General features: G+C 40.3%; 1 protein-coding gene across 6 annotated transcripts in view; it reads right to left on the bottom strand.

Moving 5' to 3' along the window:
* The window catches only part of grin2bb (glutamate receptor, ionotropic, N-methyl D-aspartate 2B, genome duplicate b), a 129,625-nt gene that overhangs the window by 32,663 nt on the left and 79,263 nt on the right, over positions 1 to 17,699 (bottom strand). For all 6 annotated transcript variants that reach the window (XM_013914350.1, XM_013914349.1, XM_005747070.2 and 3 more), the window contains 2 exons: positions 1,858 to 1,972; positions 1,469 to 1,674 (listed from right to left, as the gene is read on the bottom strand). In XM_013914350.1, coding sequence (XP_013769804.1) covers positions 1,469 to 1,674; positions 1,858 to 1,972 — 321 coding nt within the window. The remainder of the gene's footprint in view (positions 1 to 1,468; positions 1,675 to 1,857; positions 1,973 to 17,699) is intronic.

A 17,699-nucleotide genomic window follows, 5' to 3' on the forward strand; every position in this document is an offset into this window, starting at 1 on the left:
TATATATATATATATTTAGTATATATTGATACAATATATATAAATATGTGATATACATATGCCCTATTAATAACTAATTTACTAAAAGGATCACAGTTTGACTTTGCGGTCACGCTGTTAAGATGAACATATGAAGACAACTTGATGATGAGCTGACTTTACTTCAGCACAAAGTAGAAAAAAACATTGACTAGTCTGAAGCCTAAGCTGTTAGTGCATGTTAGTTTAGTGCATTTCTTTTATATTCTTTTACACTTGAATTCGAAGCCTGTGCTATGTTTAATACATCCATCTAACACTGCAAATCACAAGGAAAAGTTTAATATGTCACGACTAATACTCACTTTTCTCAGAGCAAGAGCAGAGAGCACGTAAACACATTTAGAGGCTGTCATCCAAATTACACAGTCATGAGGGACTAAGAATAACGCACTTTGGGGCAAACATTTAACCAACCTGTGCGTCATCAGTCAATGGGTTGTTTTGGCTTACAGCAGATACAGGTGCACAACAGCTGTGAATGGAAGCTCTGGCACTGTTTGCTGGATATTTCCAGTGCCAGACTAAGGACAAATGTATTTGTTTGAGTGTTTTGTATTCACACAAGGGTGTGTCAACTTCTATTTATCGAAATTGTGGTTTTATGAATTCAGCTACATCAAATGAACAACCTTCATGATTGCGCATGGACTAAAGTGGTTATTAATGTTTATTTCGGTTTTGGCAACAATACTGCGCCCGTTTATTTATGCTTTTGTGCATACAAAGGTGACTCTGCAGCGCTCTGTGAATCTGGCTCTTGCAGTATTTTTTGGGTAGAAATAACTCCTGCATATTGCCTTCGAAGTATTGATGGCTGCTCCTGAAATGCTATATGTGTTGCTGAGAGAGAAATCTTGAGAAAAGAGGAACGGGAGAAAGAACACGGTGAAAGATCTGTCAATAAAAACAATGAGCTCCAAGATGTAGCACACCCTGAGGAGATTTCAGGTACGCCATTGATAGAAAAGGAGGCCAATGAAGAACAATTAATTATCACACTCTACGGACAACCGGATGGCAAGAGGGTCATGGTGAAGAGGAGGGGGGAGGCAGAAAAACAGGAACAGAAAGCTAGTCAGTAATCTGGTTAGCAGAAGTAAAACAAGTGGCACATTTAGTAAAGACAAAAACAGGAGAACCATTACAGCATGCTGCAGGGGCGGCGCGCTGTAATAAGAAAGCCAAAGATACACAAAAAAGAGAAAATGCAAGCAAAACAGAATTATTCAAGGCTGTAAGGAGTGTGTTTGATTGTAGCACTTCTTCTTTTTAAAAAGAAAACTAGCACAGACTTCAAAATATTCTATTAAACTACAGACACAGCTGGTCCAAGGTTGATGTTATTATTAAAAAATAGCAGTGCCACAAATCTGAAGGTTTAACAGAGGAAAACTTTAAATTCTTACACTCCAACTTAATTTCTCACCTTAGTTTGAGCTGTTTGCGGCATGGCACCGTGTTCCTCATGCAGGTCCCGCTGAGCGGGTCCACATCCTCCACAATTACAAACGGCGCCTCCTCCAGAGTCACGATGGACAGGTGGTCCTTACGCTCCTCCGCTCCTGAGTACAGCTCAAAGCGAGGCCAAACGTGGTACCTCATCGTCAAGGAGCCTCTCTCCCATTTGCCAACCTGTATGAGTGAGTGGGAGGACAGCTGTGTGTAATGTGCACGCCACTGTAACGAGTACTTCAAGTGGCAGAAAAGTGACAGACACATCGCAGAAGCATCAGAGGAGGAAAAGGGCAGAGAGAAGAGAAGAGAAGAGAAGAGAAGAGAAGAGAAGAGAAGAGAAGAGAAGAGAAGAAGGTTTACCCTGTCCCACTGTCTGTCCTTGTCTAGAAGAATGATGACCAGCTTGGGAAACATCTGGTGGCCTTCTTCGCTAAATGACAGGTTTCGACCTTCAAATGTCACATTCATAAGGTACCTGAAAATGGAAAAATCCAATATCAACACACGTCTGTTGACCACAAAGCAAAATGTGGAGCATTTAAACTTCATTCTGGATATCCTTAAAACATGTTTAATGAATATTTAAATGCTGCTTTGCCATCTTTAACGCTGATCTAAAACAGAATTACTAACAGCAAGACGAACCAAACACGCTGTGGATGTAAAAGATTATCAGGAATTCATCTGAAACCTGAACTGACATATTATAACACAAGCTGTGGAGGCTATATGTGTACAAATACCAAACATTTTTCTTTTTCAAGTCTTTTTTCATTATTATTTGGCGTTGAGCTGCTAAAATTCTCCACATTGTTCAGAATCTAGTTACAAACTTTGCTGCATGGTGTGAGCAGCTACAGCACTAAACAGTGGGCGACATTTCTCTGTGAGGTCATCGCAGTAACACCTTTACATAGAGGCAAAGTCATCTTTAAAAAAGAGCATTGATCGGTGCAGCTTTAAGGGCTACGAGGCAACATGCAAGCAGCATCAGTACAGCGCACGGGATGCTGCTGTACCCTTATTCCAAAACCGGTGTGAGGGTGCACTCAAATCAAGGGCCACTTCTTATCAAATATTTTTTAAATGTTGAAATATTGCAACCAAAACATTTCAGCCACATAGATGGCTCATATTGGCAGTGAGTCAGTGCTGTCAAATATTCAGTCCAATTACTTGGCAACGTTGTATTTGTCATTTTTTAAATCTGTTGGGATGTTGTTCAGAAACATAAAAGATTGAAGGAGGCTGAATATCTGACACCCACTGGTTTCCTATTATACTTTTGAACACAGCTGCCCTTCTTCTTTATTAAATTCTTTATGTTTTATTTATTTTAATGTCTATGTCATATGTTTAAAATAAGATTTTACTTTCTTAGGTCTGAGGGTGAGATGTGGCATTTTGTTATTTCTGTATATAAATAAATCTGGAATTGAATTTAAAATCTTTCTCACATACAAGATCTTGAATAATCAGGCCCTGTCTTATCTGAAAGACCTCATAGTACTGTATCATTCAAACAAAGCACTTCACTCTCACGCTGCGGCCTTATGTGTGGTTCATATGATATATAAAAGAAGAACTTGTGCTTTCCGGGCCTTTTTCTGTGGAACCAGCTCCCTGTTTGGATTCAGGAGATAGAAACCCTCTCTACTTTTACGATTAGCCTCAGCCTTTCTTTAATTTGCCTTTTTATAAAGCAAATTGTTAGGCCTGCATCAGGTGTTCTTGAATCCTCCCTTAGTTATGCTGTAATTGGCCTGGGCTACTGAGTGTTTTTCTTCTTCACTCACTTATTTTCACTCTCTTTGTGTTTAGACATCTCATTGCATTTATTCATGAGTTATTATTCATCTCTGGCTCTCTTCCCCAGCGTGTCTTTTGTCTTGTTTTCCTCCCCTCACCCCCACAAGCCTGGTTATGCCAGAGGTTTCTTCCTGCTAAAAGGGAGTTTTTCCTTCCCACCATCGCCAAGAGCATGCTCAAAGTGGGTCGTCTGATTGTTGGGGGTTTCTCACACTATTCTAGGGTTTTTACCTTCCAATATAAAGAGTCTTGAGGCAATTATTGTTGTGATCTGGTGCTACATAAAAAATGTCCATAATAATTGTATTATTATTAATATTCTTTTCATTGTTATTGTAATTATTATTTGTGGCAGCAATAGCAATCTTGATATTTTATGCAGTCTCTTAACTCGACCACGACCACAACGAAGGTGACCCAGTTTGAAGCATAGTTATAGTGTTAAGAAGAACAGAGCAGGAGCAGGTAAAGCGAGAGTGAAAGGTGGAGGAGTGGGTAAAGGAGGAGAGAGTGCGTTAAGTGCTGTGTGGATAATAATCAGCATATACAGTATGTGTTTCAACAAGTGCACAGCAGTGGCAGATAAGGTGGAATCATCTCTCTCTCTCTTTCTCTCTGCCGCCTCCTTCCCGCACTCTTCCTCATCCTGATCTGTGGGCTGCCATCACCATGGAGACGCTCTGCCTCTGAAACAATCCACCGGAGAAATAAATATCTTGTCTGAATGCAAGGAGTAAGGAGCTCAGTGTGTGTGAGCGTGTGTGTGTGCTTAAAAGGATGTATGAAACACATTTTACCCACCATTATCTCCAAGCAAGTCAACAGTGTGAAAAGAAGGACAATACATCTTTTCACAAGTGAGTAGAAAATAAATAAATAAATTGCAGACAACAGATGAGCAATGGGCCTGAAACTTGCCCAAGATTTTATCGCAAGTACCTCCCACTAGAACATTCGGTACTTCTATCTGTGATCTCTTCAACTATATTTATATCCGACCTCACACACACACACACACACACACACACACACACACACACACACACACACACACACACACGCAGAGTTCTAAGTAGGCTACATGCTTGGAGCAAGTCAATAATATGACTCAAGCCTCCATGAATTGCCTATTTGCTGCGTTCTGGCTGGCTTGCGCACTACAAGTGCTGTAATGCACGTGTAACATGGGATTAGCCTCCTAATACAGTTTGACTAAAACAATGAATCCTGTTCAGCGTCCTCCACCAACTCACAAATCCGACATTTTCCTGGAAAAGCCTTCAAAAATTTTACACCTGGTTAGACACTGCTTGTAAATATCCTTCACCATTTTTGCAAAAAAACCATTCTCGATCACTTAAGCACATTTCACTCGGTGCACGGCGCACTTGTGAAGCACAATGTTAACCAAACAACTACAGCGCCGGTATCATCGCTTATTGGTAATGATATGATGCGTATAAGCCTGTAGGAGTGCACAGGCGGCACAGGCGAGTTAAAGGTTCATACCAATAATGGATGGTTGTAATCTGAGAAGTAGAGAAGGAAGACTGTGTAAGAGCTCTGAGGGGGGGTAAGGAGGAGGAGGAGAGGATGTGGATGGTTTGTGGAACCACAACCAACAGAAAAACCTCCATGAATACATGTTTCCCAGCATAAGCAATTGCTAAAGAGACAGCATAATGTTTATTTGATTGATATTTACAACTGTTTTTTTTTCTTTTGCATTAGTAGTCAACAGTGAACCTTTGATAACTATAAATATTTGATAACTAAAGGCATCTGCACTCGAGTGCGGACCAAAACAACCGCACCCAGAAGGTTTGGTGTGAATTATCAGGCGTCTGAGCTAAATGCGTTCTCATAGCTAAGCATGCTTTGCATTCTGAGCAGACATGTGGTAGAGTACCACTGATGTGCATTCACTGTTCCTGCCCCAGACACATCTGTGTACCACTACAAGCTGTTCTCACATGGTTTCTAGTGAGGCATTATGGTTCATGTGAATTTTTTTCTGTGTTTTCTCCCCAAAACACTGAAGAAAACTTCAAGTGTACAAGCTCATCAGCTGATCAGGGCCATAGTAAATGAACTACAGGTGTGAAAACACCTGTTTTGGTGCGCCAGCACGTGATGGAGGTTTTGGAATGTGTCCCCTCAGAGCCTGACGCGGTATGCTGGCAATAGAGGTGTCATGATAACTGCATTTTACGTGGTAAAGGCAAAAAATGTAAACTGTATCAATAATGCACATATAATAATTATATGTAAGAGCAAAAGAGAAGATTTACAACATGGTATTGAAACCTGCTATGATGTATGATTTGGAGATGGGGGCACTGACAGAAAGATAGGAGACAGAGTTGAAGATGTTAAGATTTTCACTGGAAGTGATCAGGATAGACAAGATTACAAATGAGTACGTCAGAGGGACCGCTGAAGTTGAGTGGTTGGAAGACAAAGTTAGAGCAGCGAAGTTAAGATGTTGTGGACCTGTGCAGAGGATGGTGGATATACTGGAGAAAAGATGTTGAAGATGGAGCTGCCAGCCAGAAGGAAAAGAGGAAGGCCCCAGAGAAGATTCATGGATGTAGGAAAGAAAGACATGTAGAGGGTTGGTGTGACAAACGATGTTAGGGATAGGGTGAGATGAAGGCAGATGATCCTGTGGCGACCCCTGTGTAATCTTTTTGTATAGGTCTTTGTTCACATGTGGTTAAAGACTCTCTCACCACCTCTATGGCTTTGATTCATTTGCCAAAGAAAACAAAGTACAAGTTGCAGAGAATCTGAATTTGACAGCTCAGTATTTGTAGTTTTACAAAACACTCTCTGCAAATCTTTAAAAAACATATTCGCTCACAGCAGCGAAGATGCTGCTTCACCATCAAATCAGCATCGCATGTGATGCAGAAAAATGTTTTATGGTAAAGTAAGCTGAGGTCAAATTTAGCCAAATTCCCAGTTGTAGCAGTTTTATATTTTCTTCTCTTGCGCTTTTATTTGTTTGACGAGCACTACAAGATTGTAGACAATAAAAATAACTGCGTATCTGTCTATATTAAGTCTCAGTAATACTCAGTAGCTCAGCAGTGTTATTTTGACTGCAGACAAGACGGCTTTGACGTGTCGTCACAAGCGGGTGACGCAAGCACGCGTACGTAAAACTGCAACATGAGCAGGCAGGATAATTTAATGCAATGTGTTGCCATAGCTCCCACAACCACAGCAATTTCTGTGCAATCAGCTGCGTTGCCATGGGAACAGTAATCTCACAGATGAGAGGCTGGTTGAAGGAGAGGAAGAGAGAGGAGTATTTTTTAGTCTGAACCTGAGTGTTTACTGACTTCCCCTCATGCTGTCTTTCAGTTTCAGATCAATCTCTCCATCTAACCTCAGAGAAGCGCGTCGAATCACACATCAATAGGATTCATCTTCCCGTACATTAACCTGTGCCTTTACAAAGACTGATGCACGCTGTGAATTTACAGCAGAGGAGGCTGCTCTGTTTATCATTTTGTAGCCCTGTACTATTGATGTAGCTTTTATGTGCTGTTTGATCCCTCTTCGTGTCAGAGCTCCCCTCTGGAGGAGGAATATAAAATATATATATATATAAATAAATAAAAACATAAAAACTACTGGGATGAGCCACTAACCGAAGCTCACGCGGCTTCATCACAGCCATATGCAGCGCTTTGTGCGCCTCGCTCACCAACTGTTCCCCATCTAATCACTGGCTGTGAGGGGAATTTATTTTTTAGCAACAGAGACAATGAATCATCAATGGCATGGACACAATCCCTATTTTTGTGTGTGTGTTTTTCTATCCCCCAAATATCTTCAAATGTGTTTCTGAGCCATTTGATATCATGACTCCTTTTGAATTTCTCTTTTTTTTAAATCTCAGAGTGAAGCAGAACAAGGTCACAAATTCTCTGTCGCTGCAATGCAGGGCTGTAAAAATATATAACTCTGGCGCGCGTGTGTGTAAGGAAGTGTGTGCATGTATTCACACACACACTCGCATGGACAAACTGTATCAGGTTGCTGTGGATGACTCCTGAGGCCTGCCTTTCAAAAGTTACCAGTTACTGATAAAATGTGTACTACACTTTACAAGTCCTGCAGGACAGAAGCTGTGACAGCGAGTAGAGAGTGGACAGCCTCACAATACCGTGAATTATGAAAAATACAGAGTAGAAATGATGAGCCGTGCCACTCGAGGTCCACTTCAGAACAAATTAAACAAGGTGGCAACAGGTGGGATATGGGTGCAAAAGCTGCGATTAAAAGACAAAATATTTTCTGGTTACAGCGAGGTTAAAATCTAAAAACAGATATCTGTGTATGAATATGCTGAATCTGTGGGCAAAGGACAGGACTTTTGGTCCTAAAAGCTGGTAAACAGTACATGTAGAGAGCAAATGAGCATTTCGATTCTCAAAGCTACTAGCTCTCGACTGATTTTGCTTTAGGAATAAGAAGCCACTGGTTTCCCAGACTGTAGCGAGAGACTGTTTAGCACACAGCAATTTCACCAACACTACAACCGAAAGATTGTCAGCCGTCACAATGCAAACACATATAAAACCGCTATGTATTTGTAAACTTTAACAGTGGCAGGTTCACAGTGTGACCTAACAAGTTTTAGATTAGCCTAATAGTTCTCACTCTGAGAGTCTGCAGAGGTAATCAAAGTGTAATTGAGCCTATTAAAAAAAGCGTCTTGAACACGAATAAAGAGAATAATTTCCATGTTTCGCCTGATTGCAAATCAAATTCATTAGCTTGAAATAGCCCTTCCTCATGAGTTACATGACCAGCATGACATCTCCAGCATGTATCATAATCAAACATTTTCTGTCATTTGAATATAAACTGCTTTGTTGCTTGTAAACGAGTTTCACAAATCCAAAGATGAGCATCTTGCTGTGACGCATCGGTGCCAACCGAGCCATCGCGTTGCTAAACGCTAAATTTTTATTCTGCCCTGTTCGTTTTAATTTTAGGGGATTTAGTTAAATAATATCAAATTTAACAAATTTAACAAAACAAAAGATCCTCAGGCTTCTCCAATCCTGGGTTATGGGAAGGCTGGAGCCTATCCGAGCTGTCACTGGGCAAGAGGTGAAACCAGGTAACCAGATAACCTCTACTCCTACAGCCAATGTTCATGTTTCCAGACTGAAAAGCAGAGTACCACGAAGAAAATCTGTGTCAAACCCAAAAAATTCTGGCTGTGAGGTAAAAGCGCCAACCACTGTACCACCATGCAACTGCCCAACATACAATTCCAAATCCCCCAAATGATTTTATTTCTTATTTATTGAGCCATGTTTTTCAAGTGCCACAGCCCCGAAAGCTAAATACACAAACACAGTGCTGCCGGACTCCACACTGAAAAGATGTAAGGCTCCGAATCTCTTTGAGCTGCAGCCTTTAATAAGAGAGTCCACAGGAGCTCCGTGTGATCCGGGCCCGCGAGGACCCCTGATGTGCAGGAGACATCAGACAGCTACCTGTGGAGTCTGAAGAGAGGGAGCGTGTATCACAGAGATCGCTTACATTTAAAATGTGAACAAGGGCAAAAGAGAAGATGACAATGACCTTTCATAGTTATGTTTTTGTTGTTGTTGTTTTTTACTGTGGCTGATTTGATTTTAAAATTAGTAAATAAGGACACACTCATCAGTCCTTGTTAACCTCTACAAATAGAGCATATTTGTAGAACTAAAGACCTAATTTGACAGACGGTGATATAAAGAAGATTTCTAACATTTGTCAATAAGAGGACCAAATACCTCAGATGATCCCATATCCCCGGTAGCAACTAGCTAAAGCAAACCTGAGTACCACGGGGAAAAGCACAAGCTTGTCAATTTACTGTGCTGGTGATAGTCATGTAGTCATGTGTCTAAAACTTTCCTGTTTTTGTGTCGGCTGCTTTTCTTTTTCTTCTCCTTGTGATCTCCATATACTTTTTTTATTCTTTGAGCGTCTCAGGAACATCTTTGTGTCCGTATGTTGTTATTTTTTTCTTGTCTGAGACTGTTCATGGTGGACACACAGCTACTGCTGCTTCCTTAAAAAAGGTAGGTTTACGTTTTTAAACGGGAAGAAGCAACAAAATTATTAGGTGTCTGAAAATAGCGAGCTAGCCTTGTGTGTGTGGGTGAAGACGCTGAGCAAAAGGCAGCTTAAACTGTAGGAAACTAGAGGGCATAATTTTTTATCAGCTCGCATTTGAACATGTTTGAATGAACACCTTAGCTCAGCCTGACAGCCAGATTAAATACTGCTGGAGGATATATTAAAGTCCACCCAAAAACACGTTCTCATAAATTCACAATGATGTTTAACCATCACACAGAGAAAAACATCTTAAGTGAAATTTTTAAAGAATTCTTCTCTGACAGCGAGCCCCACATAGCAGATTTTCACTTTGTTACTTTTTTTTTCATTTAACATTTTTGGACAGACAGGGAATGTTGGGAAAGGTAGCAGGGAATGATGTGGGGAAAAAGCTCACTGGCCAGGAGTCAACCCCCTGAAATCTCATCATCAGTGACTAACGCGATAGTTAATATTTAACTGTAAACCTGGTAATCAGAACATGAAACTTTAGTTTGAAACTTTGAAACTTATTCTCAATTTTTAAGCTAGTCAGTGTTTTTTTATAGGGTTAGGGTTGGTTTGCATCTAATGCAGAAGCAACAATCCACCCGGTTAAGTCCTAAGTACATGGTTATCAGGGCGCCCAGATGTTGAAATTTTATATAAAAAAACAAAAAAAGAATGAAACTTCCAGTTTTTCCTCACAAGTAAAACTTTTTGTTGTAAGTATAAGAAAAAATACTAAATATAATCTACATTTAAAACCAATTAAAGGGCCATACTGACTGACCAGAGCTCAACTACAGACCAGAAAATGTCAGTGAAATTTGGATGGCTGTAGGGGTGACAGAAAAGGCAGAAGGGGTGAGTACAAAGCTAAACTGACAGCAGCTGGGGCAGTGCCTTGATAATAATGGTTAATATTTACATGAAAATGTCAAAAAAGTGTTACTGACTTTTTCTTACACTAAATAGCACGCACTCAGTGACAACCAACCGAAGCACATCTGAGAGAGAGGTTAAGTATTAAGCAGTCATGTTATACTCCCAGAGAAAACACTACCTGGGATACTTTTGTGTTTACATTTGACCGCATTTGCTGTGTCACTGTATAAATTGCTGAGTCACTACCATTGTACTAAAATGATGCCGCTGTTGGCACCGTGATAGATTTCTGCTTTGAATTAGGTAGTCTGTCATCAGTGGCAGCAGCTCGCTAGAAAAAAAGGATTAATTTTGTTTGGGCTAATAAACGCTGCTGCCTCTGAGCTACAATCATCAATAAAATGTTCAATTTTCATCATATTTAAAATTAGCGCAAAATTATCTGAAATATGACGACATTACGTGATAAATATTGTGATATCGCTCTGAGGCTACGTCTGAACAGATGACTGAAAAGGGAACATGTTGTGAACTATTCTGTTTACAGCTTGAACATTGGTTTGCGTGTCCTTTCTCTGTATTTCAGTTAAGTATAGCCTCCCCAGTGTAATTCTTTTACTTCCTGTTTTATTTTGGTAATCACATGTCTCTTGTGATCTGTTCAGTTTTCTTCTTGTTTAAAGGAAGAAACTACTGTCACTGTCACCAAGTGCTTTCTCCTGGGGATCGTTGAATAATACTAGAGAATAACTATTATTAGAAGAAAAAATATCCAAAACATACATTTAGGTTTTTATTTTACAGTGCCTGTTATAAATTAAATTGTACTGCAACATCAATTAATACAAACTTTAAGCTGTTGCTTTTATATAAAGATATAATTTCCTGTTTTTCTCTACTTTAATGATTTATTGGTCGGTTGGAAAAATGTGCTTAAGAAGTCCCTTTGGCATCTGGAAAAAGGCAATAAAAAACAATTTAGAAAATAATCAAGAGATTAACATAAATTATGTTAATCATTTCTTCCAATCAGAGCGCTTTAATTAAAATATTGACATGAGTATGGCGGTGCAGAAATAAACAGTCTTCATTAAGTTCTCACACACTGTATCGTCTCGAAAGTGAGCAGGAGCAGCAGCACCGGGAGCAGCATTACAGATGTGAACCACTGTTTGCTGATCCAGTAAGCGAACAATACAAGAAGTAAAAGGCCTTTTGAAATATTGATTGGTTATTTCTGTGGCATTTAAATCTCCCTTACAGCAATTAGCTATAAACAGGGCGCGGATAGAAATTGAATTCATGTCAAATATAAGTGATTCAGCTCTGAAACACATAAATCCTCCCTCCTTTCAATGTAGCTATAAATAGAAAACTAGGATCAACAGTTTTTAGCATGAGATGGGCAAAAGAGGGAGGAGGGGTGGGATGTGGAAAACTTAAACATTACTTTCTGAGTCAACATTTTGTAACTGAGACATGTACTTGATACAGGTTTTCAGGAAAAATGGACGACAATCTTTGAGTGAGAGGTGGAAAAAGGAAAAAAAGAAGCGTTAGCAATAGAAAGGTATTTAAAAGACTGATGCAGTCTGTAGATAGATAGCATAGACTGCATTTAAAAGATGAATACCAGTCACAGTGGCCTCACTCATTGTTAGTGAGTTCCTCATGTGAAGAACTGACCTAAGTTTATAAGCTGATGCCATCTTACTGGACTGAAACCAGATGTGATGATTGAGGGATGCTTTTGATTGATAAGCTATTAACATGTCAAGCTTATACAGCACAAAGCAACAGCAAAAAAAAATTCATCCATCTATTCATCTTTGCTCAGGTACTGGTGTGCAGAAACTGATGCCTTGTTTTCTACTGACTTCTATACAATCAAACTTCATTTTGCACCCAGAGAAGATCGATGCAGGTCTGAGGTTCTTTCAGACCTGGAAGCTTCATCTATAATAAATCTGTGTTTTGTAGAAGGCAAACAGGCCTTCCCATCCCATCATTGCTACTAAAGTGTGTTAGACTCACAGACTGTAAATAAAAGATGGCAACCACCACGATGTCACCCATTGGTTAGTGAGGTCCAGTTATAAAGCCTCAAGCTGAGCTCCTGTACTAACACTGTACAGATGTTTTTAGTTCTTTACTTGGTGAGGAGAAACAGAAGGATGGGGACAGCTATGCCCTAAAACAAGTCCTCCTCCTTTTGGACTCTAATAGGGCCTTGTTACAACTGCTGTCCTAATGTTGTATGCAAATATAAGTGTGCAGGTGCCTTTCCATCATTGGTGGTTCTGGAGGATGGGGAATGCGGATTGGCTCATTTCCTTGAGATAACATATTTGATGATGCTGCCATGGATGACCAGTGGATTCATCCTCGGCGCACCCAAACTAGCAGACCCTTTTGTTACTTGCCGGTGCTGTTGCTTTATACTGGAGTATGTAGGGGTGGACTTTAATGTAACAACCACCCAATTTACTTTCTTCGGTATACCGAAGAAAGTAGAGGCAGCTGCTCGACTTGACTGAGATGGATGCCTTCCTCAAACCATGATCCAAAGCGCGCGAGACTGAAATCCTGTGCAGTGTCGCGAGATTTAACATTGCTATATTATTGAACATGATATGAACAATTTAATCTACCCTCTCTGCATATAATGTAGTTTCTACACTATATAGTTACACTTCACTTTAAAGCATGAGGCAATTGTGTTAAATACACGCAAGACGCTTACATAAATCCAACTTTTTTTCCAGTGTAGATGGGCCATAACAGAACTAAAATGAACATCATGTTATATTAAAAAAAACAGCATTGATAATATAACTGTTTGTAGATCAAGTTAGCTTATGACTGTACTCCTGTAGACTTCAGAGGGTTGCTTGAAGCAGGTTTAACGTTTTATAGGAGACTCACTGAATACCTGGAATTCTACAATTTCAGATCACAAGTTTTATTGCAGGATATCACAAGAATTTTATTTATATGTTTCTTGTTTTGCTCTTTTTCCCTTTTTTTATGTTGCAAATCAGGTTATCATGTGTGATATTGCCCAAAAAGGGTATATTTACCTTTAATATTAAATGTAAACTTCTTTCAGTTGTTTCCTTTTCACAAAGGGTCACAGTCAGGCAGATTTTTTACACCAGATCAAACCCTCTTGTGGATTTGCATTTCCACCAGGTCTCAAACTGTGGAAGTTTATATGTTAGACAGATGTGTAAACTGGAACGCTATGAAGCCCCGTCTTTTACATATGTTACAAAAAAGAAGTCCAGTTCCTCAGACTCAGTCTGTCAGTCAGAACTGCCCACCAAGTACATTAAAACATCAGTAGTATGTTGGCAAAAAATGCTCCCAGCTGGACCTCATGGTGGGAACCATCTTTATTTACAGTCTATAACTCTAGCCCCCTTCAGTGGCGAGGATTCCCAGAAGCACAATGCAATGGCTTGTTTGCCATCTAATAAACACAGATTTATTAGACAGACACTTTTATTGTGCATATTAAGAAATGTAATAATGGTGCTCTCCCGCTGCAGGACAAAAAACAGGAAGGAAAAAATACTTTAACCTCCTAGGACCTGGCGTCCACATATGTGGACATCACATTTTGGGTTATTTAGACCAAAATACAGAATTTTGCTCTACAAGGGCCTGATATCCACTTATGAGGACATTATACTGCTACTGTTCTCTCACAATTTTAAATGAATATCCTCATTTGTGGTTCTTATTTTTATTAAAAACAAAAATAAGGCAAAAAAAAGAAATCTGGTAATTCTTTGTTTTTACATTCATCGGGCCCCAATGTGACCAAATATCAAAGAGAAAGTAAAAATGCATGCCGTGGAAGAGTTCTGGTCTTAGGAGGTTAAAGGTAAAAGAAAACGAGAGGAGCACGCTTGCCTCGCGTGCACAGGAAGCAGCAGTGACTTTTTTGGGCTGAATTTTACTGAATGCTCAAAAGAATGGCATGCAGCGAGCCCACGGCCGTGAAGGAAAATGTCTTGTCAGACTGCATAAAAGCACACTCACTACAAAATATTTATCATGTCTTACATCATATCTACCGGTGAGGAATTTGTAACAGCACAGGGATTTGAGAGAATTTTGAATGCCAGCCCTCACACACACACACACACACACACACACACACACACACACACACACAATAAAGAACATCACTTTCTCTGCACACACAAATAAGCCCCTTAGCGCCTCATCCAGAAACCACTTGGAGCACATTTTCTCATTACCCCAGTGTTCCTGTCCTCTCTGTCAGGCAGGAAACAATGGATGGCCTCTAGAGCTCTGTGCGCTTGTGCGTGCATTTGCTTATTTGTCTAGGTTTCCATGTTGGAGTAACTGCAGCCTGTGTGTGTGTGTGTGTGTGTGAGGTCAAGCAGCCCCTAAACAAATTTGTGAGCGTGACTCACCGGGATCTCCCATCTCCGTCCATCAGCGCTGACAGGATGCCATGATAATCCAGCATGCATGCAGCCCACTGTGGCCTGTAGCTATATAGGAGTTCATAGAGACATATAGCCTTATTATTGCTTTTGTCTCTTGGGATGAGTGAATGGAAGAGTTGGAATTATGCATATGCAGTGTGCGTGTGCGCTTGTTTAAGTATGTGTGTTCTAGACCCCTGCTAGCCCCTGGAGTCACCATCAGGATCCAGTGGTCCAAATTCTCTAGCTTCACTCAGTCAAACGGGGAAAAATGGAACGGATGGCTGGAAAACACACAGTATCAACACACATGCAGCACACACCCACACAAACAGAGCACGGCAACATCCCAGGTGTGTGCCCGAAGGATGATTGAGAGCTAACCCTGGGTCTGATAGCGTCCTTTGGGAACTGAAATATTCATGGCCGTGGCGCTATTGTTATCTCTGTCCTGTTGGTGGCTTAAACCTCGATGGCACGCATAAGTGCTCCACATATAAAAAAAACAACAACAACCCAGAAACAAGGGTAAAGACAAGACCCAAATTTGCAGTAATACATCAACCTCAGCCTGGAGATTAATGCAGTAGTGGCAAGGGAGGTTGCCTAATATCTCCCTGTTTCTTCGCAATCCTGAAATTCAAACTGACAGTGAAAAAAAAAACCAAATAAAAAAACAGAGAAGGAGAGAGAGAGGCAGACAGGTGAGTAGTTTTGTAAGGCTAAAGCACCGCTTTTATTAGAGGAGATGTCCTCAGGAGTCCTTAGTTTTTATTAAAATAAGCCCTAAGGAGCACTTAAATGTCACGCTATACCAACACATCTGTGTTTACATGCGTGTTTCTGTGTGCGAGTGATAACCCCACTGTTGTTCTATGGATCTCTTTTTTTCCATTAATCCGGCAGTCCCCGAGCATTCAATTAGCTGTGGAATCTGTGATCAATGTGAACACTAAAAGCATGCCCCATGAAGTTAAATGGGGATTAATTATTGAATACCAATGCTCCGTCTTGTTCTGTAATGTGCCAAAAAAGCAAAACAAGGAAGTTCAGAGGAAGAAGGAGAGGGGGGCGAGAAGGATGTTTTTCTTTAAAGATGGCTGTGAGTTAAGATAAAGATAAGAAGGGAGTTAATGTTTCTGTTCATCTTTTTTAAGTTTTTATTGGCCATTAAAACAAATTCTGGCTCTCCCGAAGGAAACGTCTCTGCTTTGTTCAATGTCTGTGCGTATTTTTTTGTGCCCACGTTGTATTTCATGTGTGGGGTCGCACATTTTCTAGATTTGTAATAGTAGTTTTTGCTCCGGCAACCAACAACCAGATGGCTGCTTTGGCTTTGATATAATTAATTTAAAAACATATTTTACTTCTAAAGGCATTTTCTTGTAACACACCATGTCCATTGGCTGCAAATATAAATTTTAAGCTTTATAAAATTAGGTGAAAGAAGCTTATTGTTTTTTTTTCAGTAAGGGAGATTATCTTTACTGGATGGTGCTCGTATTAAAACAATGTCTGAACACCAATATATGTTGATTTTGCAGCTGGTTTTCACTCAAGACTTCATGTACAGTGTAAATACTGATTGGAATCACTCAGTGCTGGATTTATGAGAATGGCAGATAGAAGCTAAATGTCTTATACTCCACACACAGCCAAATTTGTTTTTTCTTAACCGAACCAAACAATAACGGAAAACCAAAAGTGGAAAAAGAAAATAGATGTTCCACTTGTACACTACATCCATGTGACTGCATGGCAGGTGAAATGAAAAGGAGAGTGATTGTGGAGCAATAACAAGATAAAACAAGTTGTTGATTTTTCATATTTGTCTCCTCTTGTTTTCCACCCAGCTTCTGCCTCTGTTGTTGTCTTGATATGCACGTATTTCTTAAAGCTTTCAAGACAACTGGTGCTAAAAAAATATGATGGAAAAGCAAACCAGTTTGTCTCAAGGGGCAACTGGCAGCCTCCTAACCCACTGATTTGTGTCCTACCCCACCTAGCTACTGCTGTACCACCTGCTCACCTGTCAGCCTGTTTGTTCTCACATGACACAGTGGATCAGCCTCCATCTCACCCTATCCCTAGCATCTCCCTCTGTCACACCAGCTCTCTGCATGGTGTGCTTCATTACAGCCATGAACCTCCTCTGTGGTCTTCCTCATTTCCTGCTGCCTGGCAGCTCCATGTTCAACTTCATTTGGCCAATATATCCACTAACCCTCCTCTGCACATGTCCAAACCATCTCAACCTTACTTCTCTAACTTTGTCTCCAAACTGCTCAACCTGATATGTCCCTCTGTTGTAATCATTTCAAATGAGTATCATATCCAATGAATATCTTAACATCTTCAACTCTGCAGGCTTCAGCGTGGCCTCCTGCATTTTTTGTTAGCAGCTCTTTCTCCAAACCATTTACCATAGCAGGTAAATAGCAAGCTTTCCTTTCACTCTTGCTGCTATCCTTCTGGCACACCTGACACTCATCGTCACTCATCCCAGCCTACCTGCACTCTCTACATCACCTCTCCTGTGCACTGTCCATGCCTTCCAATAGAACTCATGGACAGTGGGAATCTTGCTTATGCTAACATTCATTCGTCTTCTCTCCAGAGCATACTGCCACCTCTCCAGACTCTCTTTCACCTGCTCCTTACTCTTACCGCAGGTCACAATGTAGTCTGTGAATATGATCATCCATGAAGACTCCTGTCTGTCTCTGCTAATCAGTCCATCAAAATGTCCAAATAATATCAAAAATGAGTAAAACCAAGAAAACGATTATTGCAAGCTCCATGTAAAAATCTTAAAAATTAACCTTGAAAACATTAAACCTCTCCACATGAAGTAGCTGCTACTGAAAGACACTTATCTTTGGATAAACACCAGCAAACACTTTTATTACAGCCACACAGAAAATGCTA

This window comes from Pundamilia nyererei, unplaced genomic scaffold (assembly GCF_000239375.1).
Source record: "Pundamilia nyererei isolate P.nyererei 1_Seehausen unplaced genomic scaffold, PunNye1.0 scaffold00187, whole genome shotgun sequence".
NCBI classification, from domain to species: Eukaryota; Metazoa; Chordata; class Actinopteri; order Cichliformes; family Cichlidae; genus Pundamilia; species Pundamilia nyererei.